We start from the raw sequence: 16,789 nt of genomic DNA, 5'->3' as shown, positions 1-16,789 counted from the left end.
CTAGTCTTAGTACCTTGTTCTGTATAGTCTGTAGTCTCCGTAAGTTCGCCTTTTTTGATACATTCTATGTGGATTTTTGTTTGGAGGATCTTGGATAATAAAGGGTTTATTTCTCTTGTAAATTGGTCAAGTGCTTGTCTCAATACTTTGTTCTGTGTAGTCTGTAGCCTCCGTAAGTTCGCCTTTTTGGACACATTCTATAGGTTTTTTGTTTGGAGAACCTTGGATAATAATTTGTAAATTTACTGTCCTTATGAGGAAAATTGGTTTATTTCTCTTGTAAATTGAAGTGCTAGTTTCAGTGCCTTGTTCTGTATAGTCTGTAGTCTCCGTAAGTTTATCTTTTTTGACATATTCTATGGGGTTTTTTGTTTGGAGGTTCTTCGATATTAAATTGTAATTTTGCTGCCCTAATGACATAATGGTTTTATTTCTCTTGTAAATCGGTCAAGTGCCAGTCTTAGTGCTTTGTTCTGTATAGTCTGTATTCTCTGTAAGTTCGACTTTTTTGACACATTTGTAATATTATTTATATTATATTGGTCAAGTGCTAGTCTCAGTGCCTTGTTTTGTGCAGTTTGCAGTTGACCATAAATGTGTCTTTTTTACACATTCTATGCGGATTTTTGTTTGGAGGTTCTTGGATAATAATTTGTAATTTTACTGAGCTTATTATAAAAAAATAGGTTTTACATTTAGTGTGAAAATTATATATTTTTTAAGATAACATGAGAAAAATGTGTTTCTTGCTCAGTCAAATAATCTAATTAATTATTGGTTAAATAAAAAAATATTTTACAATTATAATTATATTTTACAATATAAATTATTACAATATAATTATATTTTACAATATAATTTATATAAAATTTCACATCAGCGTTTATGAACAATGTATGTAATAATATGGTATAAATTAATAAAAATTATTTGTGCCTTTTTAATGAAATTGATTTGGACAAATATAAAGCCACATAAAAGTTTTATAATAAAATATTATGTGTCATGTCTTTTAATAATAGAAGTTGTACCATGTAAAATATTTCATATCTGTTATTATAACAAATTTTAAGATTAAAGAATTAAGTATTTACAAACATTTTACAACTTTTTTAATCCAGATATTTTTCTTGAAAATATGTTATTCTTATATAAAACAGTCGACAATATAAATTTGTAGATATTACTATTTAAAATGGTTACTGGAGCACTTTTCTTCTCCAAAGTAATTTTTGCGGCAGTTTGAATGCAAATTTTACACTAGCCAATTGATGTAAAAAAATCCATTTTCTCATTAATTTGTTTGGAAACAACTTCTTCTAATTGTAGTAGGGAATTGTCAATGTACTATTAATTAGTATCTTCCTCACAGTTTTTGACTTTAAAATATTGGTTCAGGGTTTTTTGCTAAAACGTGTATGTAAAATTCTGCACTTTTCTGCTCATTCTAAAAAAACGATTTAGGCGATCGGTTCAGCCGTTTATGAGAAAACTTCAACAAAAAATAACAAAAGGTTTTTGACCAATCACATCACACATTGATGGCCAATGACGAATCAGTATTTGTGGGATAACGTTATTTCCGTTGCATTTTAGTTTTACTTTAAAAAAATGTTTCAAATATTTTTTCCAATTTCGGTTTCAAACTATTCAGAATAAATTTTAACATTGAGATAAAAAGTGCAAAATCGAATTTTCTGAAAAATAAATATATTTTAGGGACATCAAAAAATTAAACACTTTTTATATTATAAAATATAAAATTTATTTACAAAATTAATTTGGTAACTTACATTACAAACTTATATACTAATTTCATAATTGTATAAAAATATTTGTGAACATTAAAATAAATATTTAATATTCAGGAATGTTGTAATAAAAAATTGTAAGTCTTCTAATAATTTTCAAAAATATTGATTAATTATTTTAGGATATATACATATTTCGATTTTAAATTCATAATAATGCTACTATTTTAATAATGCTTATTAAAACAATATTTTGAGGACATTTCATAAAAAAGTAAAAATAAAATTATTGTGTAAAACCTAGTGTTTACTTCGAACAATTTATTTATAAATAAAATTGTTAAAATTACAGAAAAAAAATTAAGTCGATTTTTTACTGAACCAAATAAAATTTTGTTTTTTAATTTCATCAGATTTCGTTCTGTATCATTTTCCCATCAGCTATTATTATGATTAATTTTCATTTGATAAATGTCATCTTTAAATCTATCTGAAGATGCTGCAAGTTCATCTAAATGAGCTAATTCTTCATCTAACATCAATTTTGCGATTTTCATCTTCACAGTAGCTTGTCTTCTGGCCGAAAAATTTTTCAACAATTTTGCATAACCGAGAAAAATGTGTTCGGTGCCATCTAAATTTTCTATACACCTAGGGAATAAAAAATAATAATGGATAATTTATTAGAAGATTAGTGGTTTCAAGGAGCTCTACAGGACGCACCGTTTGTACTACAATCTTGAAATTTATATATATCAAAATTCGAAGTGTCTATTATGAGATACATTTTTAATTTTGACAAGTTTTCTAACAAAATTTTGAAATATAAAAAGATTTTATCTATAGATGTCTTATATTCACAGTGTGGTTTGCGGGTGCAATGACTCTCGAAAATTTAGCATTTTCAAAGAGCTCTACAGGACGCACCGCTTGTACTACAATCTTGCAATTCAGATATATCAAAATTCAAAATGTCTATTATGAGATAATATTTTAATTTCGACAAGTTTACTAACAAAATTTTGAAATAAAATAGATTTTATCTATAGATGTCTTAAATGTAAAGAGTGGTTTATGGGTGAAATTACCTCGGAAATTTAGCATTTTCAAAAAGCTCTACAGAACGCACTGCATATACTACAAATTTGAAATTCAGATATAACATTATTCAAAGTGTCTATTATCAGATGCATTTTTAATTTCGACGAGTTTTCTAACAAAATTTTGAATTAAAAAAGATTTTATATAAAGATGTCTTATATATGAAGTGTGGTTTATGGGTGAAATGACTCTCGAAAATTTAACAATTTCAAAGAGCTCTACAGGGCACACCGTTTGTACTACAAACTTGAAATTCAGATATATCAAAATTCAAAGTGTCTATTATGAGATAAAATTTTAATATCGACAAGTTTTCTAACAAAATTTTGAACTAACAAAGATTTTACCTATAGATGTCTTATATGTAAAGTGTCTTTTTTGTGTGACTTTAGGAAGATTAACATTTTCAAAGAGCTCCACAGGACGCACCGCTTGTACTACAACCTTGTAATTCAGATATATCAAAATTCAAAGTGTGTATTTTGAGATACATTTTTAATTTCGACAAATTTTATAACAAAATTTTGAATTAAAAAAGATTTTATCTATAGATGTCTTAAGTAGATGTAAAGTGTGTTCTTTAGGTGAAATGACTCTCAGAAATTTAACATTTTCAAAGAGCTCTACAGGACGCACCGCTTGTACTACAACCTTGAAATTCAGATATATCAAAATTCAAAGTATCTATAATGAGATACATTTTTAATTTTGAAGAGTTTTTTACAAAATATTGCATTGAAAAAGATTTCGTCTATAAACGTCTTATATGTAATGTGTGCTAATAAACAATAATCGATCAATTGCAAAGAGCTCTACAGGACGTACCGCTTGTACTACAATCTTGTAATTCAGATATAACAATATTCAAAGTGTCTATTAAAAGATACATGCTTAATTTTGACAAGTTTTCTGACAAAATTTTGAATTACGGAAGATTTTATCTTTGGATGTCTTATATGTAAGTGTGCATTTTGGGTGACTTGACTTTCGGAAATTTAACATTTTCGAAGAGCTCTTCAGGACGCTACTACAGTCTTTTAATTTAATTATATCATTATTTAAAGTGTCTATAATAAAACGAATTTTTGATATTGACAAGTTTTCTAACAAAATTTTGAATTAAATGTCTTATTTACAAAGTCTAGTTATAAACGATTACAGTATGCATTTTGGAAGGATTTTTTAACTTTTTTGGGATTTATCAATTTCAATATTTATAAATTTGATTAATTTCTATTACCTGTGGGTTGCATTTCTTTTAAAATAATTCGGTATGTCACTTCCACAAGGAGTTTTGGCTTCGTGAAGTTCCACTTCTACAGGTTGCTCATTGGGAAGATAGCAAGGTAACTGTTCCTGAAAATAAAAAAAACTAGTTTATTACCACAAAATTATTAGCACAAAAATAAGCAGTATGAAATATACGCAAAATATATCCAATTACAATTGTCCTTTACCCTACCTCATCAAATTCTGGTAACTGCAATTCATCAAAAGTGGCGGCATGTTCTTCAGCAGATTCCATAGATTCGCATTTCATAGTTTTGGCATCTTTTTCTTTTTGGGCGTTATTTGCAGCATTATTGACACTGCTCTGGAAAGGCTTAACGAAGTCCATGTGTTTGGCCCAGGGCCAGTTCTTGTAGTTCTTTGCTGCCAGATGGCCAGCTTGACTTCGCAGATGTTTCGTGTAAGTGTCGCGCAGGTTTTTCCATTTTTTCTTGATGTCTTCACCTGGGCAATAGTAGTAGACATATGATGTGATAAAATTTATTAGTACAAAATCATAAACAAAAAGTTGTCTCATATAGTTGCACAAATTCTTCCTCCGAATCATTGCAAGTCACGTCCGAATATTTTCACAACCTGTCAATATCTTCGACGGTGTGATTGACATACACTTGAGTCTTTTCCATTCTCTCATTTTTTTAACAAATATCTTTTTTAAAAATTGCTGACTCACCAGTGGTGTTAAGTTGCTTTCCAATGTCCTCGTAGATGGCTTCTTTAAGTTTTGCATTTTTGTACTGAGGATGTTCCATGTCGTACAAAAGTTCGTTGGATCGCACTTTGGCGATCAGCAAGGCGGTAAAATCTGCCATTATCATTAGAAGGCGATTTTTGAATCTGAAAAATAATAAAAAATATGGGTGAATATGTGTCTAGTATAAAAATGAAAATATGTCATTGCTTAATTATATATTCCATTATTTTTCTAATTTACCTATTATACCCTTCTATATTTTGTAAAAACACATGAATTTCTTTAAAAATTTATGATCTAACAATAAATACAAATAAATTGTATTTTTTAACTTCCCGTATGAAAATTTATAGTATGAAATGCAAGAATGAACTTTTTTATATTTCTTAGCATTTCAAGGGTTTCTGAACATTTTGGTATTCCTTAGAAAAAATGTGTGTATATATATGTTGTTCGTAAACAATTTTTTGTTGACGACTTTAAGAGCACAGATCAACCGATTTGAATGCTTCAAACAACATTCGATTCTTATTGACGTGGAGACATGCTGGTTAATTTTTAGCGAAGGCAGGTCCGCCCGTGTCGTAGATCCGGGCCAAAAATGTGCAATAAAAGGCAATTCAGTTTTTGATAGAAAGGAGCGTCCGATTTGCTGATTCAAAAAACATTTTACTTATGTTTAAAAAAAATATTAAGTTTCTGGATGGCAGGTCCAGCAATTTCGGAGATCTAGGAAAAAAGTTTACAAAAATGTCATTTGGCGATCGAAAATAATTAATAGACATATGCACATCAACTTTTCAGATATTTTATAAAGATTTTAAAAATAAGTACAAATTTTGTTTTATTTTTTGGGTTCCGTACCGAAATTTATAATGTTCAAAGTTCACTTATATAAGTCGACCAAATTCCCTAAACATTTCTGATACTATGGATACACCGACTTGAATGGGTTTCAAAATTTTCAAAATATTTCAAAATTTTCAAAAAAGTCTATTTGAAAAACAAACAAAAATATCAAAAAAATTCTTTTTAAAAAATGTTTTTTTTTTTAAATTGAAATTTTCAAAATGAACATTTCTTTTCAAAATGTAAAAAAAAAGAATTTTCAAGTCGATAAACATAAAGAAAACATTAAAAAGGCTTTTTTTTAACTTTTAAAAATCTTAAATTCCTATTCAAAAAGTTCTAGTAAGATTGAAAACCATTGATCTTTTTTGACGTATTTTTTTACAGAAATATGTATTTTATAGCGTATTTTTCTAAAATGCGAAAACGTTGATCCAAACACCTGATTTGTACTAATGCTTATATATTTACTAGTCAATTTTAATTTTCAATAATAATAGTACAAAAATTATATGAGAATTCGAAAAATAGCACCAAAATTATGCTACAAATAGAAAATACTGAGAACCATTGACATTAGATTTAAAACAATGCTTAACTTTCCATATGATTACTACCATACGATATTACCAGCTAATTTTAATTTTCAACTAGCTGTAAGTGGAATTCTGTCTTAAGGCAATTAAGGCATCGTGCCTTAAGGCAAATTGCTGGAACTTCCCGTACCAAAAATTATTATTTTTTTAAAAACGATTAACATTTTTGAAAAAAAATTACTTCGAAAAAATAAGATTTTTGAGAAACTATAAATTGGACAATAAATTACTTTTTTTTGAAAAAAAAATAAAATTTTTTTTTTTTTTAAATCTTTTTTTTTGAAAAAAAAATGTTTTCTTTATTTTGACATATGTTGGAAGATCTGAACTTTTTTTCAAAGCAATCGTACTGCTTTAAATGCATAGAGACAAAATATAAAGCGCGTAAGCGCCGCGTCGCTGTCTAACGGGTAAACATTGGTACGGAACCCATAGGAATGTAAACAAAAGTTATACTTATTGTTAAAATCTCTATAAAATATCTGATAATTTGATGTGCATATGTCTAATGATCATTTTTAACCGCCGAATGGCATTTTTTTTTTACTCTTTTCATTAGATCTCCGAAACCGCTAGACCTGCCTTCATGAAAATTTGATCAAATATTTTGAATTATTAAAATCGGACGCTCCGTTCTCTTAAAAACTGAGGTACCGTTTTTGGCACTTTTTGCCCCATATCTCCGTAACGGCTGACCCTGCCTTCTCCAAAAACTAATCAGCACGTCTCCTTATCAATACGAATCGAATGTGTTTTGCATTATTCAAATCGGTTTATCCGTGTTCCCGAAATCGTCGACGAAAATTTGTATCCGCACACACATACACACACACATACACACACATACACACACACATACACACATACATTCATTTTTTCTAAGGTATGCCAAAATATTCAGAAACCTCTGAAACGTAAAGATATATAAAAAATTTTCATTTTAGATTTTTTTGCGATTACTATAACTTGCCCTACGGGAAGTTAAAAAAAGCAAAAGTTCGTAAAATGAGCACGAAAATTGCTAAACGATGTACTGAATAGAACAGATTTATATTAGTTTTTTAAATGATAAAATGTGTATTTAATAGCGCATTTTTCTAAAGTTGGAAAACATTGATCAGTACAATTTCTATCAATATTAAAAATATTACATTAAATTCATTAAACGAGCAGGAAAATTACTACAAGATTATTTTCAGTTCTCTAAAAACGTTGATATTTGTTTAAAAAAACAGACTGAATATTTCTAAAGTTGCATAAAAATATGCAAACTAAGCAACAGTTTATCATTACCCTCCTACATGTCAACTTACCAACTGTTAAATCCAACACTGAAACACTAGTCTTTTTACTTAATGACTGTACTCAACAAAAATACTTTCTAAAAAAATATTTTAAAATCTCTTCCCGCCCGTCGACCGTTACCGTCCGCAACCTAGCGGCGACTGACGCCTACAGTATAAATTTGTTTTTTGACGTTTTTTACACAAAAATATGTATTTTATAGCGCATTTTTCTAAAATAGGAAAACGTTGACCCAAATACTTGGTTTGTACCAATACTCATACATTTACTAGCCAAATTTAATTTTTAATAATAATATTCCAAAAATTAAAATTTCAGTTCGAAAAATGAGCACGAAAATTACTAACGGATATGCTACAAATAGAAAAGATTGAAAAAGATTGGTCTTACTTTTTTACCGAGGCAGCCATCGAATGAAATTATTTTTCATTATTAACCAGAATGATTCTTAAGTAAATCATATAAAAAATTAATTTGAGAAAATATTCAGTAGTTTTCTTATAGCATTTTCAAATAATTAGTAAAATCTCTATTTCTATTTTCGGAACTCTTTGCTCTGTATCTCCGTAACGGCTGACGCTGCCTTTGCCAAAAAATAATCAGCACATCTCCCTATCAATTGGAATGGAATGTTTTTTGAACCATTCAAATCGGTTGATCCGTACGCCCGAAATCGCCGACGAAAATTTGTATCCGCACGCACATACACACACACACACACATACATCCATTTTTTCTAAGGTATGCCAAAATGTTCAGAAACCTTTGAAACGTAAAGATACATAAAAATTTTCATTTTCGATTTTTTTGCGATTACTATAACTCACCCTACTAGAAGTTAATAATGATGTTATAAAGATCGCATATAAATTCAGAAAATTAGTACGTAATAATTTCTTAAAATGTGTCTCAAATAGAAAAAATTGAAAACTATTTATAATTGATATTTTTATTAAATTTATTTAAAAGTGTAATAGTCTATTTATCATTGTAAAAAATATATATTTAACATTGTATAAAGTTGCATATAAATATGCATATTATTACCCTCCTACAAGCCAACTTACCAACTGTTAAATCCAACACTGAAACACTTGTCTTTCTACTTAATGACTCAATAAAAATACTTTCTAAAAATATTTTTTTTAAAATCTCTTCCCGCCCGTCGACCGTTACCGTCCGCAATCCAGCGGCGACTGACGCCTGACGGGACGGGACGGTAAGAGGCGGTAAATGCAATCGCATTTGGACGAACGGATGGCAGTCGGCAGTTGGCAGTTATAGTTGGCTTAGTCTTGAGTCTTTCGTTGTATTTTGTCTTACCGCTAACAGATCGCCCCTCCACTAGAAGGACTACTGTTATGACGCTCTTCGGAGGTCGCCTTGCCTGTTGCCTTGCGTTTTACGTTGACGTTGCCTTGCCTTACGTCGCCTGCTTATTTCGAATGGTGGTTACTAAAGGTGTCCAGAACATTGTCGACATAGATGGACAAAATCGATTTTGTTGGATTTTTCTAAATTATTATACGATTTTTCACTAAAAGTGTCCAGAACATCGACTCAGATGGACAAAATCGATTTTGTAGGATTTTTCTAAATTGTTATACGATTTTTGGATAGAGGTGACAAATCGTTTTAACAAATTATTGCAATATATTATATTATATTTTTTTATTTCGATTTATTTTTTTGGTCTGATATGCTATATCATAAAAAATCTTTGTACACTGTATAAATATAATTTAAATATTATTGTATGTATAATATGACCATATCAACATTTTCGTATGTCGTCATTGTCTACTATATATATCTCAATTATATATTATCTTTATAATATTTTTCTATCAATATACAAAAACAGAAAGATCTATGGAATTAACTTACCGTAGGATAGGTTATTGTAATCGTCCAAAAATCGAAATTAAAAATTTTCACATTTTTTCACGTTTTGAAGGTTTCTAGACATTTTGGCATACCTCAAAAAAATGGATGTGTGTGTGTTTATGTATATATGGATACAATTTTTTGTTGTACGGATAAACCGATTTGAATGACTCGATTTCTACTGACAGGGAGATGTGCGGATTAGTTTTTGGCACAAGTTAGTCCAGCTGTTTCGGAGATACGGAGCAAAGAGTACAAAAAATAGAAATTAAATTTTTGAGAGTACGGAGCATCCGATTTAAATGATTTAGAAAGCATTCTACTGGTATTGTCGTAATAAAGAATTGAATACATTTTTGCAAAAGCAGTTCCAACGATCCACAAAAAGAGTTTAAAAAAATGCCATTTGGCGGTCGAAATTGAGATATTTTGTAATTTGAATCAGCGATATGAATGAGTATATAAACCTCAAAGAAATTTCAAGATCTTCAAAAAAAAAATTTAGTTTTCAGAAAATCTCCAAGTTTTCTAAAAATATCAGCATTTTCAAAAATGGAAATTTTTTCTATATTCAAATTTTTCTAATGTTTTCGAAATGTTCAAAAAAAAATCTAAATTTTCAAAAGTATAATATTTTTTCTCTGAGCTTTTAAAAATTTTAAATTACTGTACGAAAAGTTCCAGTAAGTTGCCTTAAGGCACGATTCTATACCACACTTGTTACATTCTAGCATAGGTATAATCTTCTCGTATTTATTCCTATTTCAGAATAATGAGATGCATTTCGTTCTCGAATCTATACAAATATAATTATTGAATTTTACTTAATAAAATTATTATCTTTTGTATTAATTATATAAATGTTATTCTATTATTATCGATTTTCCTTTTCCGTTTGATCGAAAAAATGGACATACCTAGTAGGCATCGTAGGTAGTAAAGGTAGGTAGAATTTATTCGTGTTTACCGCTTACGAAACGAATGAGCGAACGGTGTTTAGTAGGAGAGCTGATGTCAAATAAAAAGAGTAAATTAAATACACTTATGTATATAAGTAACCTTCAATTTTTTTTCTGCATATCTATTCTTTCGCAGGTCAACTCAGCGGTCGAACACTTCCTTTTTATGTCTAGACTATATATATATTATATATGTATGTATAACAATGTTGACGTATATGTATTACACCAATGCTCATTAAAAGCAATTTTTACTTGAGGTTATATTTGACATATATAAGTTCGAATGGAAATTTTATATCATTCTGCTTGATATCCAGCTGGTCAAAATTATGATCGTTCCCGGGATTAGTTTGTCCTAGCCCGCATTCTTAACCATTACACTATGATGAGCTGTACGCAAAAAATGATAGAGATCTGAGATAATTTATTTCTAGCAACGTCAATGTTTGAAATTGTTTTACTATATTTTTATAATTTTTTTAAAAAAAGAAACCTAGTTAATTTATTTTCTAGATTGTCTGACTCCTTTTCATAATTGTATATTGATTTCTAAAAACATTCATTACATATTTGTATTTTTTCTAGTTTTTTTAAATCACTCACAACTTATATATTGAAGTAGTAGTCTTTAAAATATTGAAATTGAATGGTTTTAACTTTATGAAGATAAATAATTTGATTATAATTAATTATCCTCGTATTAGTTTTTTACTTCAACTATATCATTCATTTTACGGTTTTAAACTAATAATTTTTTTACTAACCATCATATAATTCTTCAAATGTTTTTTTTTTGCTTTGTACGAATTTTGCTTCATAATTTCTATTAAGTTTTCGGTATTTTATTCAAATATATTATACTTGTAAAAATAGGAAGCAATTAATATTTTTGAACAGTTTTTCCATTATTATCTCAAATACCCATTTTTGTCTCTCTATTATTTAACATTTTTATTAATGGTATATATGAAGTTAATAACAAACAGTAAATTAATTGTCCTTATACTTACGAATTTCTTATATGTTGCAGGTGATCTTAAGTTAAAATTGACACAATTGTGAAGTTTACTGGCGCAGTCACAACATGACTCATAGGAATTCTGGTGAGTTTGTTATAAATTTATACCTTATAGAAAAATAAATTGTTTGGATATATTTTGATTACGCTTGATATATCTGAAGCAAAACATTTTATTTACTAGTTCATTTAAACATTAGCCTAACTTTTACCGATCATACTTCTTAAATGTTTGCGAATGCACATAAATCTCTAGATATGATATTCAGGAATTGTGAAACTAACCGAACAATAATTAGTATGTACTATGCAAATATATGTTCTATCTATTATTTAGTATTCTTTTCTTATCCTTAAGTTGTTGAAAGAATCCGAACGACGCATCTGATTTAAAAGATTCAAAAAACATCTTACTTGTATTGTCGAAATGAAAAACTGAATACATTTTTGGGAGAGTCTAGTTTCGGAGATACAGAGAAAAATGTAAAAATAAATGATATTTGGCGGTCTAAAATGATCATTAGATATATGCATATAAATTATTAGATACTTGATAAAGTTTTTAAATATTAATTTTTATTTTTTTCACAATTTTGTTGGGTTACGTACCAAGATTTTTAATTTATAAAGTTCACAGTTCAAACAAATTGTAAAATTTTCAGAACATTTTTTTTTCAAAATTTTCAGAAATATACAACGTTTTATTCTTCATATATAAATTTTAAATCTATAATTTAGTTTAAAAATGTATACATTTCATATGCGTTATTCTAATCGTGAGAAAAATATCCTCAGATGGATTTGTTCGGCATCTCTTGTTAATGTAAACATTTCTAAGTGTTTTGAGCGATAAGATCGTTGCTGTATAATATATGAACGATAAAATATATAGTATTTATAATTATCTATTTAAAACAATTGTTATTAATCAGTGATCAATATTTATTGATTTTTTTTCTTGAATATTTAATTTAGGTACAGAAAGTTCTAGCAATTTGCCTTAAGGCACAATGCCATACCCCACTAGTTTAAAAATTCTCTGAAATTAATAAAATCATAAAAATACATCGCCCTCTTCACCTAAAAACTTGAATAAATATTTTTCAACTATTACCATCTCTGTGAGTAATTCTTTCACCAGTGTCCCCATTAGCAGACGCCGCGCCGGTCTTCCCGTTGTCCGCGCCGTGTGTTTGCCTGCGACGATCGCTTCGACAAACTAACTTAAGGCAAAGATGGGCAAAGACAAGCCGAGCCAAGCCAAAACCAACTGCTCTTTGCGCTCAAACTAAAATTCAAACTCGAACGAAGCAAGCAGGTGTCTCCAAGGTTCCAAGAACACAAAAATGAGAGGAATCGAATAACACTATTATTATTATTGTTGTGAATGAAATTTAAATGTTCCATATAGAAGGATCAAGGAATACTGTATAAGAGCGTCTTATTTGGAACGAGATTTTTTGCAAAATGTAATATAACAAAATAGTATAAACTGACATTAGAAGATAAACTAGAGGTGTATGGCTTCGTGCCTTGAGGCAAATTGCTGGGACTTCCCGTACCAAAAATTATTTTTAACTTCCCGTAGGGTAAGTTATTGTAATCGTCCAAAAATCGAAATTGAAAATTTTTGCATTTCTCGACGTTTTGAAGGTTTTGGCATACCTCAGAAAAAATGGATATGTGTGTGTGTGTATGTATGTATGGATACAATTATGTCCATGATTTCGCGCGCACGAATGAACCGATTAGAATGATTCGAAAAACATTCGATTTCTATTGAAAGGGAGATATGATTATTAGTTTTTGTCAAAGGCAGGTCCAGCCGTTTCGAAGAGACGATAGAAATCGAGGTTATGAGAGAACGGAGCATCCGATTTGATGATCCAAAAAAACATTCAATTTGTAATGATGGGAAAAAGTGGTGATTTGATTTGGACAAAGGCAGGTCCAATTGTTTCGAAGATACGAAGCTAAATTTGCGGAAAATGGCAGCTTTTGAGAAAACTAAGCATTCTATTTGAATGATTTAAAAAATCATTTTAATTTTTATAAATATTAGATATTTTTTCTTCATTTTAAATCCGATTGATTAGGTTTTGTTTATCTACTTTTAATATTTGAATAATGAAAGATGTAATCATTCATAATAACCTATGTTCACGCCAAAATCAAGGCATTGCCATATATCGATATAAAAACAAAATATAATAAAAAATCATCGTAAAATAAAATCGATCAATACAATACATATTAAACTTTGAGAATATAGTAAATACAAATACAATTTGTAGTTATATTAAAAATAAATACGTAATTAATATTATAATTCAATTGTTTTACAACAAATTATTGGTCCTTCGAAAAAATCAATCAAACCAAACAAACAACCTATTTAAAAACAGTTAATATTCCTCGAATATTTTATTAAGATGCGGGAGTTCCAGCAATTTGCCTTAAGGCACGATTTCATACACTACTAGTTATACTTTTAATTACAATTAGTCATACTAGGACATTCAGAATATTCCAGAATATAACAGCTACTATAGAGTAAATACTGATATTTCTATATACTTAATAGAAATATACACTATATTTTAATAGTGAATATTTAATAAATCAAATGGAAAATATTAAAAATATCGAATAAAAAGTACTTAAGAACATATTATAAATTAAGAGATCTCACATATTTGGATTTTTGCCACGATAGATAGCGCGCGCGTGCCTAAATGCACCTCGCGCTGCGCAATATAGTTCGCCCGTTTAAGTATAAATACAAATTCCTTTGTTCGAGTAGTGTTCTTGCTTCGGCAGAACATATACTAAAATTGGAACGATACAGAGAAGATTAGCATGGCCCCTGCGCAAGGATGACACGCAAAATCGTGAAGCGTTCCACATTTTTTCGAGAAAATTTTGCAAAAATAAAGATCTTCCACATATACAGTAAAAATGTATAAAAGTGAATTAAAAATTTAGAACTAAGAGTTCCAATATTTTCACGTAGGCGTATGTTCAAACTTCGATTAAATTTACTTTTCTCCTGGTGAATTAACTGCCTAAATTATTGCTGATCAAAATGTGGCACAACCGGAGTAACTATCTATCCACGTCAAAAATTGAGCCGTAACTACACATATATTTTTATTCAAATTATTCTTTCCTAAGTCGTTTCATTGTACACAAAATGGTCTATTGTGGCAGAGTTTTCTTCTTTATTACGGCCATGCAATGACACAGCCCACGAGGCATATAATAAGGCACAATTATGCATTGTCTGCATATAATTTTCTCCACTTTTTTCTTTCTCTGTGACATCTATGATCTAATAACATATGATAGTCGTTATTATTCGCAATTATTATTATTTAATGTGATACACAATACAGAATAATAATACGGTACGTTTCATATAAGTAGACTCATTATGGTGCGATTTCTTTCGCAACGGGGCACGGACATGGGCTCTTGAATATGGAATATATTATATTGATAATGGATGCTGTCTTGTGTTTTATTTATACCTTTGAAAGGTAAATTTGGGGTTGCATCTTAAAATAATCATTTTTTGTAATGTTCACAGTGAGACTTACTTCCAACTCATATATTGGGATGCTGAATAGGATATTTCACTCGATGATGCATCTAATATGGCTCAACAATCAACAAACAACATACATCAAGATGTAACAGAATTATTTGCAATATTTTAATTATCCAAAAATCAAAATTGAAAACTCTTGTATATCTTCACGTTTCAAAGATTTCTGAACATTTTGGCATACCTTAGAGCAAATGGATGAGTGTGTGTGTGTATGTATGTACGGATACAATTTCTTGTCCACGTTTTTGAGCACGGATCAACCGTTTCAGTGGTTCAAAAAACTTTCGATTCCTATTGATAGGGAGATATGCTGATTAGTTTTTAGCAAAGGCCGGTCCAGCTGTTTCGGAGATACAAATCAAAGAGTGCAGAAAATAGAATTCGAGTTTTTGAGAGGACGGAGCATATGATTTAAGCGATTTAAAAAACATTCGATTCCTAGTGATGGAGAGAAGTGGTGATTAGATTTTGACAAAGACAGGCCCAGCCGTTTCGGAGATATAGAGCAAAAAGTGATAAAAATGTCAGTTTTTAAGGGAACAGTTCAACCGATTTGAATGATTTAAAAAACATTCTATTCGTAATTATGGGGAGAAGTGGTGATTAGATTTTGGTAAAGGCAGGTCCAACCGTTCGGAGATACGAAGCAATGAATGCAAAAATAGAAATCGAGTTTTTATGAGAACAGGTCAACCGATCGCAATGATTTAAAAAAACATTCGATTCGTAATAATGGGGAGAAGTGGTGATTAGATTTTGACAAAGACAGGTCCGGCCGTTTCGAAGATATAGAGCAAAAAGTGCTAAATTTGCAGTTTTTTAAAAGAACAGATCAACCGACTTGAATAATTTAAAAAAAACATTCTATTCGTAGTTATGGTAAGAAGTGTTGATTAGATTTTGGTAAAGGCAGGTCCAGCCGTTTCGGAGATACAGAGCAAAAAGTGATAAAAATGGTAGTTTTTTAAGAGAAGAATCAACCGATTTGCATGATTTAAAACACATTCCATTCGTAATGATGGGGAAAAGTGGTGATTAGATTTTCGCAATGGCAGGTCCAGCCGTTTCGGTGATATAGAGCAAGAAGTTTTAAAATGCCTGTTTTTAAGAAAACATCAACCGATTTGAATGATTTAAAAATCATTCTATTTGTAGTGATGGGGAGAATTGATGACTAGATTTTGGCAAAGACAGGTTCAGCTGTTTCAGAGATATAGAGCGAAAAGCGCTAAAAATGTCAGTTTTTAAGAGAACAGATCTACCGTCAAGATTTGAGAGTACTGTAAGCATCGGATTTCGATTATTCAAAACACTTTTTGCTTGTGTTTTGGAAAAAAAAATTTTCAATATCAAAAATAATTCAGATTTTAGTTTTAATTCTAGCTAAAGTTCTAAAGCTCACTTATATAATTTAAATAAATAATTTTAACTTTGCATTTCAGTTTATATAATTCTTATAAATATTAGAAAATGTCACGTATTTATATTAATCTAAATTATTTGAAAATATTTAAGATTCCTCGAACATTACGGTACGGGAAGTACCAGCAATTTGGCTTAAGCCACTAGTTTAGATTTTTATTTATATGTATAACACAGCAATGCTTGATCGGATACAGCTAGTAATTAACACAAAATCAAATTGGTCCTTGTGCCTCGCCCTATATCATTTTTATAAAAATAAACCTTACATTTTAATTTTATCTCGTCTAAATTTTTACTTAAA

General features: G+C 29.4%; 1 protein-coding gene and 1 non-coding gene across 2 annotated transcripts; one reads left to right on the top strand and one right to left on the bottom strand.

The window, feature by feature from the left end:
* Positions 1-2,188: 2,188 nt before the first annotated feature.
* Positions 2,189-7,643, bottom strand: LOC113388379. Its single transcript, XM_026625765.1, has 5 exons — positions 7,595-7,643; positions 4,816-4,979; positions 4,315-4,586; positions 4,093-4,208; positions 2,189-2,402 (listed from the first exon to the last, which is right to left on the bottom strand). The coding sequence occupies exons 2-5, from the start codon at positions 4,958-4,960 to the stop codon at positions 2,189-2,191; spliced, it is 747 nt and encodes a 248-aa protein (XP_026481550.1). The 5' UTR covers positions 4,961-4,979; positions 7,595-7,643.
* A 6,614-nt stretch (positions 7,644-14,257) lies between these two features.
* LOC113388637 lies at positions 14,258-14,364 on the top strand. The gene has a single exon (XR_003368188.1). It is a non-coding gene; the product is annotated as a U6 spliceosomal RNA (small nuclear RNA).
* The last annotated feature ends 2,425 nt before the right edge of the window (positions 14,365-16,789 follow it).

Source organism: Ctenocephalides felis, unplaced genomic scaffold (assembly GCF_003426905.1).
Source record: "Ctenocephalides felis isolate EL2017-DRISC unplaced genomic scaffold, ASM342690v1 CF-g0.4_SCAFFOLD_03572, whole genome shotgun sequence".
NCBI lineage: Eukaryota > Metazoa > Arthropoda > Insecta > Siphonaptera > Pulicidae > Ctenocephalides > Ctenocephalides felis.
Note: the sequence above shows the minus strand (reverse complement) of the source record. Positions and strands in the feature narration are given on the sequence as shown.

Bases quoted from the DNA above. Each gene is read 5' to 3' on its own strand.
- LOC113388379 (XM_026625765.1), bottom strand. From the start codon at position 4,960: ATGATAATGGCAGATTTTACCGCCTTGCTGATCGCCAAAGTGCGATCC. The intron at 4,209-4,314 runs GTAGGGTAAAGG...TTTTATTTTCAG, and splicing joins AGTTACCAGAATTTGATGAG to GAACAGTTACCTTGCTATCT. The intron at 2,403-4,092 runs GTAATAGAAATT...TTTATTCCCTAG, and splicing joins AAAAGAAATGCAACCCACAG to GTGTATAGAAAATTTAGATG.